At 35.3% G+C, this 18,657-nt stretch overlaps 1 protein-coding gene across 5 annotated transcripts in view; it reads right to left on the reverse strand.

Moving 5' to 3' along the window:
• Positions 1-18,657, reverse strand: part of CDC14A (cell division cycle 14A) — a 68,739-nt gene that overhangs the window by 7,372 nt on the left and 42,710 nt on the right. For 4 of the 5 annotated variants that reach the window (XM_075038776.1, XM_075038775.1, XM_075038780.1 and 1 more), the window contains 7 exons: positions 17,082-17,312; positions 13,961-14,099; positions 11,042-11,198; positions 8,529-8,644; positions 7,902-7,949; positions 6,430-6,558; positions 5,141-5,463 (listed from right to left, as the gene is read on the reverse strand). In XM_075038776.1, coding sequence (XP_074894877.1) covers positions 5,141-5,463; positions 6,430-6,558; positions 7,902-7,949; positions 8,529-8,644; positions 11,042-11,198; positions 13,961-14,099; positions 17,082-17,312 — 1,143 coding nt within the window. The remainder of the gene's footprint in view (positions 1-5,140; positions 5,464-6,429; positions 6,559-7,901; positions 7,950-8,528; positions 8,645-11,041; positions 11,199-13,960; positions 14,100-17,081; positions 17,313-18,657) is intronic. The other variant, XM_075038779.1, reaches the window with a different exon arrangement.

Consider the following 18,657-nt stretch of genomic DNA (forward strand, 5'->3'; position numbering starts at 1 on the left):
CTGGCCCCAAGAGCCAGCCAAGACTGGTCTTGCGGCTTGGGTGAATACCAAGAAACCACTGAGCCTGTGCAAGAAAAGGGGTTACTAGCGGTGACGAAGAGGAGTCATCTATCTTCATGTCTGCAACGACCAGACGACCACCATAAGGAGGCACTGCGCAAGCACAGTTGAGAGCAGACTATGGAAATGACCTCTCGGAGCTAATTTTAATATGAAGCGGGGATAGGTCATGCATATGTATAGGCGTATTGTGAATATGTAACACTTGATTGTATAAATTTGAAGCGAACTGCCGAGTCAGGTGCGCACAACTTTGGTGCAACTAATCCCCCCGCCCCGTGCTGCCCAGTGCTGAATGAACATACCTACTTTACAATCTCACTGATTGTGGAGTCTGTTTTCTGCACTTCATAACTATTGTAAGAACAAAGTAAAAATCTTATTGTGGTATCTTAAATGTGATTATACTCAGTAAAAATAGTTCTGCAAATTATAATTGCAAGAGATTCTGTTTAATGAAAACATTGATATGTAAAATTTGGAAATAAAATATTTATTCTATTTGGGTAGAATGGCAAGTTGTCTATTCTAAGAAAATCAAGTTTTTCTTCTAGTTCATTAGCATACAACAGCATAAACACAATAAAAAGGAAGTGGATTACAAGCTTACACTGATGAAGGAGAAAAATCATTAGGGAAAAATATATGGCTGACAAAACCAGGAAGTCATAGTCATGGTTATTTTTTGTTTGTTTTAAATGGAATGTGGAACAATAGTATTAATAATTTTTTTTAAATGTTTCATTATGAAACAGGAAAAAAAGAGTACTGAATAACTTGCTCTTCCATACTGGGCAGGGGGAAGATGTACTTGCATTGCATAAATATGAAGTTCCCAATTTCCTCGCTAATGAGATTAAGGAACATTAATTAGAACTGAAAATTTACTGTCCTAACCATTGTAAAATGCTCCTGCACCACTCATGTTGATAGTTAACAAACTTAGAAAGAGAAATAAGATTGATAAGGTGATTTTCTAAACTAGAGTACTTATACAATTACAGATGGTTAGCTTGATATCTAACTCAGGTAAGTAAGATTCTGCTAATAAAAAGAAGAGGAATATAATTCATATCATTCAAGAGTTGTTTGATGAGATAAGTTAAATGAATAAACATAACTACCCATATATGTAATAAACCTCTGTTAGGTACATTATCTGATGTGTTCCAATTAGAAAAGAGTGCAACATAATACAAACACTGCAACAAGACTAAGGTTTGGCTGTCAAGACTTCCAAGCAATTGCAGCATTTAAAGCAGTGAAGTGGAAATCATTAAACAGAATTCTGTTGTTAACAGAATTCTGCCAGAACTGGTATTAAGGCTTGATGCTGCTCTGTATTTTACTCATGAGCTTAAGACCACTGATGAATATCACCAAAAGCAAAATAGCTGGATGGCAGCGGTTGAAGTCTTCCTTGGTTGGTTAATTGGTCCTATTAAGAAGAGGAAAGGGGGAAAGGAAAAAAAAAAAAAGGAAAAAAAAAGGACGATGCTTTTCCACAGAGTTCCACATTAAAAAAACAGGGAATGCAGGACATTGGACTAAAATACAAGTCATTATCTTGGATGGCAAGAACTCTTTTTCTTTTTTTCTCCCCATGAATTCCCAATGCATTACAGTTCAAGAAGGTAACACAAGCTATGGATTTATAGGCAGGACAGCACTGAGTAGCAGCTTCCTGGACCTGAAAGATGAATGTTAGAGTGCTGCATCTATTTCTTGAAAAGGGATTTTCAAAAAATGTAAAGGATTCGAACACTTTCCAAAAGGATCTTTGAGCCAACTTAGCTTATCAAAAGACAATCAGGTTGAGATAACTAGCATGAAATATCTTCATGACAAGAAAATAAGGTAATAAAGGACTATAACAGTGACATAATAAAGATATACAGCAAAATTCAGATTAAAAGTGAAATGATTTTAAGCATGACTGTATTCAACCAGTGGGACTAATTATCAGGAAAAATTATATTGTCTCCAAAATAAACCACTATCAAGATGGATCTGTATTAGCCAGTAAGTCAGAGGCTCACTACCAGACTGAAAGCATTCAGAGATTAAATGATCAGATAACCTACTTGTCTTAAACACTGTGACATCACAGTAACTGCACTCAAGTCAGTCAATTGTACATAAAATGGGTAACAATTTAGCGCACTCGACTGTGATTGTGACAAATGCACAGGGCCATACAGTATACATGCAACATTCAGGACAAGTTTGAAAAACATCTTCCAAGCAGGAAAGCAGTTTAACCATTATTATATTGAAATAAGATTACTTCACAGGTAAGTCAGAAACTTGTATTTTGCCACATAGACTTTGCATGGCATGATTCTTCTTAAGAAACGCTGCTTCTGCCATCACATTACATAAAATCTTTTTTCTCTCACCTCACTCTTCCAGAGAAGACTGGATATAGCATCTCATTTAAAGATCTTGCTATATTTGACTGTGTATAACCTCTACTCCTCATCAGCAAATGATATAAAGCCAAGAATTGTTCAGAGGTTATACCCTTACATCCTTCCATGCATTACTAAGTCATTAAGATAGATAGGAGGAAGATTAAAATGTTCTTAAAGCAGGAGAAATGTGCATTCTAGAAAGCTACTTTTTCTGCAAAAATGTTTCCCATTCAACCTAAAAATTTATACTATGCCTAACATATTTCATTTAAATCACTGTTTTAAGTCACTTAATAGTTTTAGTGCAAGAGAACAAAGGCTCATTTCCCTCTTTACCAATAAGGTATTTCTTCCCCTTAGGGCTCTGCATGTAGGTTTACATACTTATGCATAATATGCAGCTGTAACTAGAATATGGAGCAAAACTCTAAGAATTGCTGCTGGCAGCATATCATTTACAGAAGGTACAATACAAAGGAATGGGAATGAGTTGACCTTCCAATGAATTATTGTTCAAATACATTAAATACGAGACAATATTGAAGGTGAGAAACAAACAAACAAAAAAATCACTTTACCACTTAGTCAGGTGAGTGATTGCTCTCTGCCATTGCTGGTGTATTGACTTTGTTTCCAGTATATTCAACTGGAGTCTCTGTCAGTCCTCCTGAGGACTCAAATTCTGTAAGCATGTTGAATAAAAGACTGGAAACACCTAAAAAGGCTGACTTTCCAGAACAGAATCAGAATTCCTGAACAAATGAAAGACTCCTGGATGTGTCTTAAAACAATTATGCTTAGCTTTTTACCTCTCTCCTCAACTCTACACCTGGAGGAATTAAACCAAATTAGTCAAACTAAAACAGTTCTCTTGTTCTAGAACTGGTTTAATCATAAGAAAACTGGGAAGGTTTCTATATCCAACTCGAAAAAAAATTTCCATTATATATAGTTTACCTCAATCCCACGTAGCAGGTAAAAACACAGCCAAACTAGATGGGTAAAACAACTTCAAAAAACTGAAAGGATGTGGCAATATTCAAGTCCCTTGCAGATAAGTTACTGCAGATGTTTAAAGTAAACTTTAAACTCAAATTTAAACTCAATGCAGAACACTCAGTGATCCTAAGATCATGGAATATTATAATTTATTTCCAGATAAGTTGTAGTGGATAAGAAGCTAAATGTACTTTCAAACAAGGAGTCTGAATACATCAAGTACTTTAAAGAGTTGCTTTAGGTCAAGCACATCCTAGCACAGTAACTCTACTCCTTTTCCAGTGGAAGTATCCATTGAATTTAAGGGAATACAAAATCAAATTTCCTCAACTAATTTAATTTTCAATGTACTTTGTATACTAGTTAGATTTCAGGCACATGTGCCATTTAATTCCACAATGGAATGAGAATTTATTTCCTACTGTCATCCATCCTCAGAAAGTGCAATTCATACTCCCAAGCTATAAACATGTGGCTTCTGAACTGTAAGTGGTGCCACAACCAAGCTATTAACAAGAGGGTTAGATCCCCCACTTTTTCAGGAAAAAGAAAACACAACCCATAAATGATCTTTTCAGCAGACATCCTAGTTACGTGCAACATGTGTATTAGTTCTTTTAAGACAGGGGACTCGCCACACTCAAAAAAAACAGTAGCAGGTATAACACTAAAACTTTATACTGAAACAATTTATCAGTGGTAAGGAAACAGAAAAGAAAGGTGTAATATTCTGAAGTTAATTTTATATGAAGGTAATTTTATTGCCAGCAGCTAAAAAAATAAAAATTGGAAGTAACAGTACTACTAGACAGAGGCTGACAGGTTCAATTAATTGTAGGCAATGTATTCTACTAGAAACACTGCACTAATTTATATAATTAGTAGGATATCAAATCTTTGGAAAGCAGATAGTTTAAATTTTTTTTAGTTTTATACTAGTAAATGTTTGGGGTTTTTCCCCTAAAATAGCTGAAGTTGTTTCTGATTTCATAACTGAAGTTTCTCTGCATTTTGTATAGAATCACTTTTAAGTTGCATTAATTTATCCATGCATCCTCTTTATACAGACTCTTCACACAGAAAAAGGGCACAACATAAGCCCAATGCAGCTAAGCTGTTGAGGAATGAAAGCTAAAATGCTGAGACCATCAGAAATATCTTGCTCTAAAATACTTCTCACATTTGGTGTTAGAAAAGGACTAGGTTGCAAGTCAAGTGGACTCATCTTTCAAATAAGCCCTGTCTTTAAGAATGCTGTACCTTCCATTAAGTATATGTACAAAGGCCTCTTTAAATCTGTTACTGTGTGAAGATTAAGATACATAATAAACTTATAAACTATGCTGTGGATAATTTGAAATAAAAAAAAATCTAAAGCGTAAGAAGGTCCATAAAAAAAGATATCAGAAAAGGTGTTAGCTTAAGTTCAGGAGTGATTTATTTTCATGAAGCCTCCATGATCTAGGTGCTTGAAAGAGATGGAAAAAAAGCAGCTGAAATGATAATTACTTAAAAAGGTAACAGACAAAGGTGCTGTTCAGAAACATTAAAGGAAGGCAGAGAATTATGCTGGGTTAAGGGTTTTTTTGCAACAGCTTTGCTCGCAGAAGCAAGGAAGATAAGCATCAGTCAGATGCCTGAAAGTGCTGTTGTGACTATGAACTTACAGGAATTGATTGAGTCTGGTATCGTGCTGGAGGAGTTGTAAGGCCCATAAAGGAAGGTTGATGCGTACTCATCTGTCACGGTGCTGTGAAAACTGGTTTGGCTGCTCAGGTTGTTGCCACTACTGCTGTTTCTGTTGTATAAGTTGTTGTTCAGTTCATGGTTATTTCTGTGAGACAGCTGCAAGCTGCCATTCAAGTGGCTGGAGATATGGCTTACAGAAAAACCTGTCCTAGAGGACGATGATGTCATTTTGGTCTCATCATCATCTGAAGCAGCATACAGGTTCCCTAGAGAACTGGCTAGCCTGGAGTTTATGGAAACGCTGAATGGAAAAACACATGCAGGGGAAAAAAATACACACAAGGTATGTACAGATATATACAAAAAATAACAGACAATTCAGAAGACATTAGGTGAATAACATAGACCTTTCTGAACTAATTTGTGTTTGCACACAGGTTCATCTTCTAGCTCTTTAATAATGAAAACCAGAATTCTTTGTCAGCAGTTCCCAATGTTTATTCAAGCACTACCATGGCCAGCTTTCACTTCTATCAAACCATATGCATGTGCAGGAGATTGTGTTAAAAGGTTTAGGCAGTGGCTGACCTACACTGAAGTACTTTCTGTATATGTAATAGTTTAAGAACTCCTCTTCTGTTTCTTGAAATTAGTAATGTGATACAAGTCTTCAGGTAACCAAGAAGTAATATGATAAAATTTGAGATTAAAATAGGGTGTCCTGAAATATGTTTTTAAGTTAGTTATTTTCTTCAAGTAAATATTTGTGCCCAGAAGTTATTAAAAATGCATCAATTATTCTAAATTTCATTTAACACACATAATTACTTAGTACAATAGTAATAATGGAATTAAATAGCAATAAATCAAGGGCTCATAAAAATCATACTAATTACCACCCAGTATTTTTCTGAGATTAATAGTATAAAGACTGGTGGGAATACTTGCCAAACTTCTATAAAATCAGATGAGTAAAACAAAAACAAAAAACCCAAAACAAACCCAAAACCTGAGCAACATAATACTGTTTCTGACTTGATATAATGCCACCAAAACCCTCATACCAGTACTATAGGTTTTGGGGTTTTTTTGTTTTTTATATCTGCAGGCAACTAAAGTTTGGCTAGTGGAACAGCAAATCACTTTGTAAGTAAATTTGAGCCTTCTTACACCCAAGAACTGCAAGCGCTTCATAGACTGCATATGTGCTGAAAACCACTGTAGTATATAGTAAGTATTTGTACCAAAATGAGAAGAAGAAAAAAACCTTTTAATGTTAGAGCCTGAGGATGTGGGAATTCTGCTTATTCTTTCTGCAGATGGTGAATTAACTGCCATCACTTTGGAGGCCTTCAGAGGAGACATGGATCCTTCTGTGCTACCTGAAGTATTCAGTCTAAAAGGAGTGCAGAGTTTTAGTGAGAAGCAAGATTTTTATAATTGAAATATACAATCTCAAACACATACAGTCTTTCAATACATAGACTAGTATTTTAAAAAGTGGGAATTCTTGAGTCTGAGTACTGAGAACTCACCAGCAAATGCCTGTTTTCAAATATTTTTTCAAAAAAACTTTTCAAATATCCCACTCCCAAGTTTTTTCCCTGCTGTACCCTATTATACAGTTACAGGCTACTTTTCACCTTGATAATATGTGAAGACTAAGTATCCATTTTGTATCAATTTTATTATAAGTTTGATTGTAAATTTTAAATATTGTAAATTTTAGAAAGAATACTTTTTGTGCTTATAAAGCAAGTACGAGTGGGAAAAAACCCAACACTAGCTTTCATAAGAACATCATTTCCAAATGCCAGCAAGAACATTTTTACAAAGTTGCACAGAACATACAGCTCTTTCTAGGGTGGGACTCTTAATGACCAAATTTTTCATATTTTGATAATGAGCTGTAAGTATGGTACACTGGACTACTCAAAAATGTTAGCATTATAGCTGTCCTTACTAGTTTTTTAAAAACTAATAAACAAATAGCCTCACAGTAGTATGAAATTCTCTCCATCCTTAGACCAGGGGCTATTAATATGATCAGCTTGTAAAGGATGAAAGACCTTGGGTACAAGACTCCAACTAAAAGCACAGAAGGAATGACATTGAGCAGGAATAGTTTTAACTCCACACTAAGAAAGAGTAAACAGACATCTCTCCAAGGTTAGACATCTGGAGTAATCCATCTCAAAAATCCAGGTTGTCACAAGACTGAAGAGAATGTGTTCTTTTCAGCATTAATGCTTTATAATGACAGATCTTTTGTCTTACATGTCTTCTAAAAAAAAAAAAGTACTGATTGTATCCACTAAGTAATACCTCCAGTTCATCTACTAAAACACACAGGACAAAAATTGTGATACACAGACAATATGTAGCCAATTTAGGCTTTTGACACAAGTATTTAATTTTACAGAGATAAAGTGGTTATGAGTTAATTAGTCATCCTTCATTGCATAACAGCACAGATATTAGAAAATGTGACTGAGGAAATTACTTGTATGTGCTAATTATCTATTAAGAAGAATTCAAGGTATCCCCAAAGTAGAGCTGTAGACCTCTGTCCATTAGATTTCCCTGCCTGCCCCCCACAGGTGTTTAAAAAAGTTTGTTACCTGCCACTTCTCAGAAGTCTGAAATTGCTAATCAATTGATGTGGAAGTATAATTCAAAACACTGAAAATTTAAGACCTGAGTGGTATACATTTAGAACTATAATTTTAAAGTTAATACCTGAAAGGTTGCGATAGTGACCTGGTGTGCAGTTTCATGTCTTGCAACCTAAAGAGACAAAAGCAGCAATCTTTACCAAACAATAAAAAGCTTCTCCTCTCCCCCAAAACATACTTGCATGTCTCATACTGGCTTTAAAGTACAAGCCTAACAAGAGTTAATAATTATTGACAATCATTATTTTAATTTAAGGTTAAATAACAGAGAGATACTCCAGGTTTATTTTCAAACTTCACATTTTTACTGGTTCTGAAAAATTCAAAGTTTATATAAGGAGTACAGAAAAGTAATTATAGAAAAATAACTAATTTCATTGAAGAATATTTTGTTTGAGACATAAGTTTTAAAATGCTAGATAGATATAAATTTGAAGGGTTTGAATTTTTTTTTTTTACTTTCTCTTTTACTGCTACATAATAAGTAGATATCCTGAACAGGGAGACGGGGGGCAGGGAGGAATTCATAAACCAAATCTGCAATTAATACATACATACCTAGAGAAGTTTCCACCACAGAAGGTGGTACAACTAGTACCACTGCCTTAAAGAAGGCCATGTACTTGCCATAAAGATCTGATAGCACAGACTGAATTTAAAATTGCAAATTACCTCAGAATAAATTAATTACCTCAGAGCTCCAGTTGTAGCAGAACATGGCCGTCTCCGACTTTTTAAGGCATTAAGCTTATCTCCCTGCGTAATGCCATTCTGAGTTTCCACACCTGCTTTGTCTTCAAAATCATTCTGGGAAACACAAAGTATGCAAGCAAGGAAATATATCAAATCCTTAGGAGTAGTGCAGTTTCAAAGTTATCAAACACCTCCTTCACAAAGATAATAATTTAAAAGGCTAATCTACAGTCTTCTGCATACATGGGGCACTACTCCGTCTTTCCATAGTTCCAGTAAATTAAATGTGTCACTGTAGGCGAATGCACATTCACAAGAGGCTTTTTTCAGAATCTGACCTCAAAGTCAGTTCAGGATGCTTGAGTCTAATGCCAGTATTTATTTAGCTTCAAAGGCGGCTGTTTTTATAGCATGTAAACTCCAACTCCTTCCTCCCTAACTATTTTAAAAGTTATCATCAATGTGGAAGGGAAGCAGTAACACACAACTTTGTGATATGCACAAGATGAGAAAAAAATTTAGATAAAGTTGTGTGTCCTGCAAGAGAAGCTAAAAATCAACTTCCCTAAATTACTAGATTTTTTTAAAAAATAAAAAGTTCTCATGACTTCTAGAAAAATAATTTTGAAAAAAAATTCCCTATGAGAACTTAATAAGGAATATAGGAAGAACAGATTTCAGAGTTTTCTCCTACTGCTAGCTTTAGAAAATATTATAAACTCTAAGAAATATTAAAAGTGTATGCCAACACTGTTTAAATGCCTATTTATAATTTCTGACTGATCTCAAAATAGACTTTTCTAAGTCCCAAGTATTAAGTAGAGACAGTATCTTAAGTACCAGAGGAATATGAAAGTTACACAAAGCAAGAAGAGAACTGTGATTTTTTTTTTTAATTGCCAAATGAAAAAAACTTATACCAACGATGCTTCATTTGACCTCAGATTAAATATTTGTATTACTGCGGTTCCTATTGTGCCTAAGTGACCTCGCTGCTCTGCATAAAACAGAACAAAAGTTTCTGCCATTAACCAAGATAAAAGATTGACAGAAGTAATACAATAGAAGTTAATCAAATTATGTGATGGTCCAAGTGTTGCATTAATTACAGGAAAATATAAATATTTTACCTAGATTTCATTGAACATTATATGCTAGGCCATTTTAACCTATCATTCAACTTCAGTGCTGATAAATTTTGTTTCACTGTCTTCACATGCCCAACAGTTACTGCATGTAGCTGTTCTGTCCTCTGATTCTTAGACCTTACACATTTTTGGGACTGGGAACATTACTTTGTTTTAAACTTCCAGAGAGCCTAGTATAATGAGGTCTTGAAATATAACCAAATAACCAAAGAAATAAAGAGGTAAGTTGAATGTTTTGAAAACTGAATGTTAAACAGCTTTAATATGACATCTGTAAAAAACTGAAATACACATATTACGGACAGGGTCACAGTAGAAAAAGCAGCACTGTGGATTTATATTGTGAATCTGTACATAAGCTGCTACAGTGTACAGGTAGTTGAGTTACCTGCAAGTAAGTTGCTTTAAATACTGGAAGCAGTAAAGCTGTAGTAGTAGCTCAGATTCAAAAACATTACTTTTACCATATAGCTATGTGCCAGCTGTTTTCATTAGGCATACAAGGTCATCTCTACACATTGTTACATTCTCCAGTTAGTAATCTAGATATTTAACTTTACACATTCCAAGCCACAAAATGAACTTCCAGAAAGGAAACAGTACCTTTACAGAAATGCATTCAAGGTGCTCTTCCAGATTATGACAGATCACATGATAGATGGTTATTTTAATTTATAGTAATAACTAACTGAAGAAGGTGCCTACTACATCCCTGGTCTTTTACATCAAGTAAAGGATTCCATCAGCAGCATAAAAGCTCTTTAGTTATTACAGAGCTAAGAGAGGATTAATCAAATGCATAGTTCCTCTAAACTGCTTCTCTCAGATACTGTAGGAAACTACAGTTTAAGATTTTTACTAGCCCAGAAGCAGAAGTATGTTCACTTTAGTTTGCACTTCATGTCTGTGCTTCCAAGAAATAATTGTAAGGTCCTTACCCTAAATCTATACATCACATCAGTAATCCATAACACTGTGATAAAGGGATGGAAATCTACACACTCATGCATTATTAGCTAGAAACTTGGAATAAATAGATTTCCAGGAGGAAAACTGATTTTTTTTCCCCCCGTTCTCTAATAAACAACTGAAAACCCTGAAAGAATGACTTGAAATAATGCAAACCTTTTAAAGTTTGCAAAATGATCTGTAACAGTTTTAAATACAACCTAAGCTTTCTCTTTTCTTTGATTTTTTTAAGAGTGGAGATTTGTTCTAATTATGACCTATAAAAAAAGTTTAGCTGTGAAAAAGCAATCTAGTACTAATAAAAGCCTAAAAAACCCTAAAAATTATCTATAGCTAGTTATTAAATGATCAGCTCTATCTCTGCTTGTTTGAAATTTTTCCTACGAACTCTTACCTCCCTGTATTGATCCAAGTCTTGTACTTTATTCAAGCTGTCACTGATTGAAATGTCATTCAAGCCACAAAGAACTCTGTTAATGTTTCCATCAACTACTCGTTGTTTCTGCTTTGATCGGATGAGATCCCCCTCCAGCCATAACATTGCTTGCTTCCTTTAGGATACAAAAGCAAATCAATTCATATCAACAAATCTGCATACACGTAAAAAACAATATGAAAACACACTACTCTTACAGGTTGCCAACACTTGAATCTTCTGTACATCTTCATCTGGAAAAAAAAAATTGAATGTCTATCATAAAAAAAAAAAAATCATCATTTTCGATGGTTAAAACCAACAACCACCCACTCCCCCCCCCCCCCCCCCCAAATCACCAAACAAGTCTGTAGCCATCACAGAAATGTTACAGGTACTAAAACTTCATTTTACAAAATCCTACTGGGAAAAGAGATTAACTAAACAGGAATTTGCAATGGTATTTTAAAGGCTTTTAAAACACAACTTAAAAATTAATAAAAAATAATGCTTTTATATATGTAATGTGTAGACTAAATGATGATACAGCACTTTCCAACTTATTAGGATGAGTTTTGTGTATACAGATACTGTTTAGTAAAACTACAGCTGACCTGCACAATGGAAGTGGTCATAATCATGTAAAGTTGAACAGGACTCTAGTGTCAATTTTCAGAAAATGAAAGATTATATCCTACAGACAGGTGGTAAAAAAAATTAATTGCTACAACATGCATGGGCTAAGCAGGCTTTTGTTGATGAGATGGCATTGTTCCTCAATAAGAAAAGTTTGCTGGGTAGGTACCAGTCATGATAGTTCCATCCAAGAACCGAGACCCTATTACATATTATTGTAGCAAAATTAAATTCCTATACTGAACAGAGAAAAAAGAACGAGGAATTAAATCAGGATATACTTTCCCTGGAAACTTTTCTTTGTTTGAAAACAAAGTGTTACAGCAAAGCTTAAGAGGCAAGTAGTCTGAGCCAACTGTCTAAACTTGCTCAGTAATAAATGGGAAAGGTAAGCATTTCCAGAAAAATTTCACTACGTTCCAAGAAAACAGCAAGAGAAGGGAAAAGGAGGGGGTGGGGGGAGAGGGAGTGCCACTTTTTCCACCTAACAGAAGTAACCTAGAAAACATGCTTGAATTTAAATACCTTTGAAATCTTTCAAGATTAATTGCATTCATAGTAACAAACTGATTCAATACATACTTGGGTGGGAGAGTCTCTACAAAAAAACCTACTTGCACCTCCCTTATTAAACCTCAAAGAATCTAAGAGATGAAGCTTTGACATCTATGAAGGTTTGGAAGATCAAAGTTGCAAGATTTTACCTTTTTGTCAGATGCAACTTTGCAGCCCTGAGGGCAAGATATTTTATATTAGAATAATGCAACTGATGTTAGCTCCTTCTTTCTCAACCCCATTTTGACACTACTGGTGACATTGCTTGAATTTTGTCTGATTGTCAAAACAGGTATCTATTGCCATTAGGACAATAGAAAATTCTTACTGAACGATACTACAGCTCTTAGCTATGAATAATGTAGGTATGAATGAAAAAAATCTGAAGGATCTTTCCCTATCTATAAAATCAAACCAAGTATTTTTACACAACTGCAGAAAAGACATGGGCCCTGTTTTTCCTATCTTTCAAGCAAACAGCACTTATTAATCACACTATGTACTACCTTTCTCTCTTAACCTTGCTCTGTTGTGAGAGTTATTTTTAAGAGTGCATCATCCAAGCATCAGCAAGGTGTGGAGAAGTTTACTCTGCCTTCAGCAAGCACTTGCGGTTTGTGAAACTTTGTGATTCACAGTATTTTGAATAATGGTGGCCCACCTCTCAAATAAAGGACTGCCCATTCAGTTGCACTGGAAAATAGATTAGAATTCTCATTCATGCTCAGTTTCTCTTACAAATTACAGTAATACTCCTCCTTTCTCTGTGATATCCTATGGATCTTAAGATGCAATGTCAGTGTTTGTTTTTATTGTGTATTTACACAGTATCTAGCAGAGCTGTTGCATTCTCTTTTTTCCAAAAAGACATACATTTGTGGTGGATTTTCTCAAAATGTTTTTTCTCATAACAGTGAAAATGCCTCCAACTAAATATCATCACGGTGTCAACTCAAAAATATCAGCATAACTACTATAATAGTAAATGCACAATGTAGAAACCACTATGAAAGTACATCACTGAAGCCAGTGCAATTTTGTCATTCATTTCCAGTCAGGATCAAACCTTGAATCACCCATTCAAATTATCTGTACATGAAATGTTCTCGACCCAAAGTATACAGTCAATTTTGAGAAGAAGCTGTATTAAAACCATACATTTCTTTTGCTAAAGACTATTGTCTCCAAATTAGAAACGCTTCATACATTATGCTAGGAATCTGACAGAGATCATAAGCTGTCCACCACATACTTATTTAATCTTTAGTTACAAGAAAGAAAAAAACATATCTGTTATACTGTTGTAAGATTCATTTTAAGTGTGATCACAGGCTATATATGAAGTATATAAAGTCTATCCTTTCTATGTTAATATTTTAATAAATCCTTACTGTTGAGTTAATCTTTTGTCCACATCTGGACTTTACACTTCCAACACATTTGTCTTTAACTCCTAAATCCCCTGGAACACAAACATGCAGCCTTGAGACCCTCCGCCCCGTAAGGTGACAAAATGTGTAGCACTCCAGAGAAGACAATTGCTACTAAGTCTGATTTCAATCCCAAATTAACTAACCTTAAATACACTGCAACAGGCAGTAATATACGATGTCAGTAGACAGAAAGTATATTCTATAAATAGTGCAAGATGGGTAATAGGGATGCAGAGAAGCAGTTGATTCTTAGTAGCAAAGAAGGTATACATACTCTTCCAAGAAGTGTTGCTGGGGTCCTATAATAGAGCCTGGTCGACATACTCTTATCCAAGCAATGGCCTCAGCATGTGAGAACTTGTAGTGTTTCATTATGTAACAGGCAATCAGTGTCCCTGTTCTCCCCAGGCCAGCTACAGAAACACAAATATCAACTTTCATATAAGAAGTCACGGGCATTTCATAATTATCAAATTAAAGTATGGGATATGAGAAGACCTCTTTGCAATGTTATTCACCATGTTAATATTTGAAGAAAGAATTTTTGAGTCAGTATCCCGTTTATCACATAATTGGATTTCAATGCTGTAGATATAAGAACAAATATATCACGCTTATAAAGTTCACAGGATTGAAGAACACATGCAACAAGTGATCACTCTTGGCACTGTATTGGGTCTGGCTCAGATGGAGTTAATACTCCCCATAGCAGCCCTCGTAGCACTGTGCTCTGCATCAGTAGCTAGAAAGGTGTTGATAACACACCAGTGTTTTGGCTATTGCTGAGCAGTGCTGGCCCAGCATCAAGGCTGTCTCTCCAACATTTCTGCCCCCCCCCCCCCCCCCAATGGCAGGCTGGGGCAGGGCAAGATCTTGGGAGGGGACACAATCAGGACAGCTGACCTAAACTAACCAAACAGATATTCCATACCATATGACATCAGCTCAGATATAAAAGCTAAGTAAAGGGAGACGGAAGGGGGGCATTTTTGTCTTCCGGAGCAACCACTACGCGTACTGAAGCCCTGCTTCCCAGGAAGCGGCCAGACATCGCCTGCTGATGGGAAGTAGAGAATAACATCATTTGTTTTTCTTTGCTGTCGCCCACAACCTTTGCTTTCACTTTATTAAACTGTCCTTATCTTGACCCACGAGCCTTTTGTTATATTTTCTCCCCCCGTCCAGCTGAGGAGGGGGAGTGATAGAGCGGCTTTGGTGGGCACCTGGCATCCAGCCAGGGCCAACCCACCACAGGCATGTATACAATTCTACTTCAAACAGGGTTTTTTTTGGTGTTTGGGGGTTTTTTTGTTTGTTGTTTTTTTTTTTTTTTTTGAAAAAAAGGCTGTTATTTAAAAAAAAAAAAGTCACGACCAAGCTGGATACAAACTTCATATTTATAAAATCAGTAAAAAATAAAATCAAAGTGCCTTTGAGAGGCCAACACACATACTCTACCAATCACAGTTCAAATGCATGCAAATACATATGCATGCACATCACAATAGATAGCAGCATGTATCCTCTCAGCCAGTGGCTTTTTCTTTTTCAATCAGTTTTGTTGTGAAACCAACCTGCAAAAAACTATGCACTGCTATCTGTATAAACAGCAATGAATGTTGGCCAGCTTATAATTTCATATATCAATAGCTTAAAATAATTTAACCCATTGCCCCCCAAATCATAAACTAATCCTGCTTTTAAGGGGAGAATAGAGACAGAAAAATTAGCTTTTACTATCAGACAAATCTTTAACTATAGAGTAGGAATTAATCTCTTTCTAGCCCTGTGTCTCATCTACTAGTGAAGTGTCTCTTTAAACCTTATTTTCCCACAAATACGATATTTGCAATTTACAGTCTCATAGTGGCCAGCTATTGTTTATGCAACAACAACTATCTAAATGGAAACTCTAAGCAGCCAGACATCCTTGCTGACAATTCTGTACACAACTACAAGCTCTTTACATTTAACTAATAACTAAACCTTGCTGTGACTTTTTGGAAAGATGACTCAACTCAGGTAAAAGGATGAAGGTAAAAGTTCACAAAGAGTAACATTCCATAACTATATATTGGAAGACTAGCTCTGAAGAATCATTTAAAAAGGGGAAGTATTGTTAGAGAGAGAGTTTGGGGCTTGGAGTTTCGGTTTGTTTTTTTTTAACTGCAAAAGGAACGCAACATGCAAATAGATAACCAAGACCTGTACTATGCTAAATGTACATCTGAGTAAGCAAATGGTCTCTGAAAATTGCAGGTCACATCTACCAACTGCATATATTGCTAAGACTTCAGTTCTTTTCTCTAAGTTCCTGATAACATACAAACTTTTCATAGCAACCCTTTGCATTAAACCATTCTATAACTTTTGAGACAAGCAATTTCTGGTGTGGAAGCTGTGCTTGGAATAACTCTGCAATAAAACTACAGACAATACATTAACTCTGACTTAACTGTTGATTTAACTTCATATAGGCTTATTTAGAAGGGTGTAAAAACCCTAAAAAGAATGAGATTGTTGGTTTGCTTATTAAATGGTCAGACGAAAGACCAAAAATACTTCAGTTGAGCAAGCACATATCTAAGTCACTAGAGAAGTATATTGTATTCCTTTAGCAACTAAGCCTGGAGAGTAACAATCTACTCCTGCTAATCGATAGTTTATACTCTCATTTAATCAATTAGCAGATGTCCAGCTTATTAATGCCAGAATTTCTGGGTTCTAGCCACAGTAACAACTTGTTAGTAAATAAACTTATTTATCTTTGACATGCATGTTTATTGTTCATGGAAAAATTATGAATAGCACTATTCTTGTTTCAGATCAGCAAGACTTTTGTCTCCACAATGTCCTTATACAACTCTAAACATAAATCAAGCCGAACCCTTCAAAGCCTTTGTTAATCATTCTTGACTAAGCATGTTTTGTGTATTTTCTGGCTGATTTGCTGAAATAGGCTGGTTTGAAATGCTGGCATCACAATAACTCACATTAACTTGAAATGTGGAAGTCATGCTCCACAGAAAAACATAGAACAGTCCAAAAGCACAAAGAAAACCTTTTAGTCTTTTGCATTTCATAGCCAATTATCATAATGCTGTGAAAGCATAATGCAAAAGAGAAATCTCTGTCAACTAAAACTCAGGCCTTCAAATGATATTAAAAAAAACCCAGAACAATGAACAACAGATTGTCAGTTACAGTAAGTAGTAGTGTAGGATGAAAGAATTTAATATGCATATGAAAATAACAAATATTTGTCATATACTTAGTCAAGTATCATAAAGCAGTATTTCACAACCAGAAAGTGTTATTTTTTAAATGTTTTATTTCTGGAAAAACTCTATGGATTTATACTTATTTTGAATGGAGAAATAAATAAGTGCACATACCTTTACAATGTACAGCAACAGCACCGCCAGCATTTTCACATATGTTCAGGAACCTCTGAACTATACTGTCACTTGGTGTGCTTCCATCTATGAAGAACAGGTCATAATGCTCAAAACCAGCATCAGTAAAGCGTTTTGCCTCATAAATTTTTTTGTTTAGTCTTATGATTGTTGTGACATTATGTTTCTTGAAATAGGGAAAGTAGGCTTCAGGTGCATGAAGAGGATAACCTATAAAAAAATAAAGCTACAATCATTTGATGTCATAGATGAAGTTCAAAGTCCTACTAATCAAAATTGCCCCCAAAACCTTTTTTGAATAACAAACATGCTAATACTGAAAATGCTTTAATATTTTATTCAGAATAAACATGTTAAGTGATATAAAAATTGTCCACAAAGTGCTCATGAAGACCACTATAATTAAAAAAAAGGATCAGAAAAAAAAAGATTGAAGTATAGTATATGTGAAACACTATCCTGTTTAGCCCATTCCTGTCTCCAAGTAGGGTTTTATAGATAAAGCTAGGCACATATATATGAATTCAGCCTTCCAGAACAGCTGTTTATCTATAGTCAGGCTGCAGATCAAAGAATAAGAACATGCTTTAAGAGGAAACACTGTGTTTATGAGGAAAATAGATTGGTGATCTATACTATGGACAAGAGGAACAGTCAAAGGATAAACTGCAGTACCAGAAATACTCTTGATCCACTGTGAAGTAAAAAAGCTTCAGTGCCTTTATTCAGTTGAGAGACAAAAGGATCCTCTAGATGAAGGTGGGGGGGCAGGGATGGAAGTCAAATACCAACCACACAACTGTTTAGGACACTTTCACCAAATAGATGTTCTCTGTCAATGAGGGTGTGACAGAGTGTGTGTACATGCACACATGGTGACAGAGTGTGTGTACATGCACACATGTCTATAGGATGTATGTATGTAAAATGTAGTTTATTCTTTTTCATTAACAATTAAGTCTTATAAACAAAAACACAGGAACAACATAGCTACCACAAAAATCAGTTCTGTCATTGAGCAGACTCACTGGTTTATTTCCATAATTTTTATTCCTGTTCAAATAAAGTCCAAAAGCTTCCTCACAAAGCATGGGTAATTTCCACAAGTCATATATGTATTAGTAAATGCAATTAGAGTCACAACAAATGAGAAAAAAGTAGCTTTGTAATGTGTACTTACACTCACCCAGGTGAGGCTTATTTGTAGCCTCATAACTGGATTTCAAGCATTAGTGTTAATTCAGTAATTTTCAGTTATACACATGTTAAAAATAAAACACAGGTTTTCCAAATTCCATGGAAAAATTTAAGTAATTTTTGAATAAATTCTGCAATAAGGGACTGGAACAGTAATTGCGGGAGAAACCCAAACCAACCTAAATATTTTCTCCTTTGATTTTGTTTAAATCTTCAGTGCACACTATGCAATTAGCAACATTCCAGACATAAAGGAAACCTAGGAGAGCGGGGGGGGGGGGGGGGGGGGAGAAGAAAAAGGGGGTAGATATTCAGAAAACATGCTCCCATAAACAAAGTGACATGCCACAAAGAATAA

This window comes from Buteo buteo, chromosome 10 (genome assembly GCF_964188355.1).
Source record: "Buteo buteo chromosome 10, bButBut1.hap1.1, whole genome shotgun sequence".
Lineage (NCBI taxonomy): Eukaryota > Metazoa > Chordata > Aves > Accipitriformes > Accipitridae > Buteo > Buteo buteo.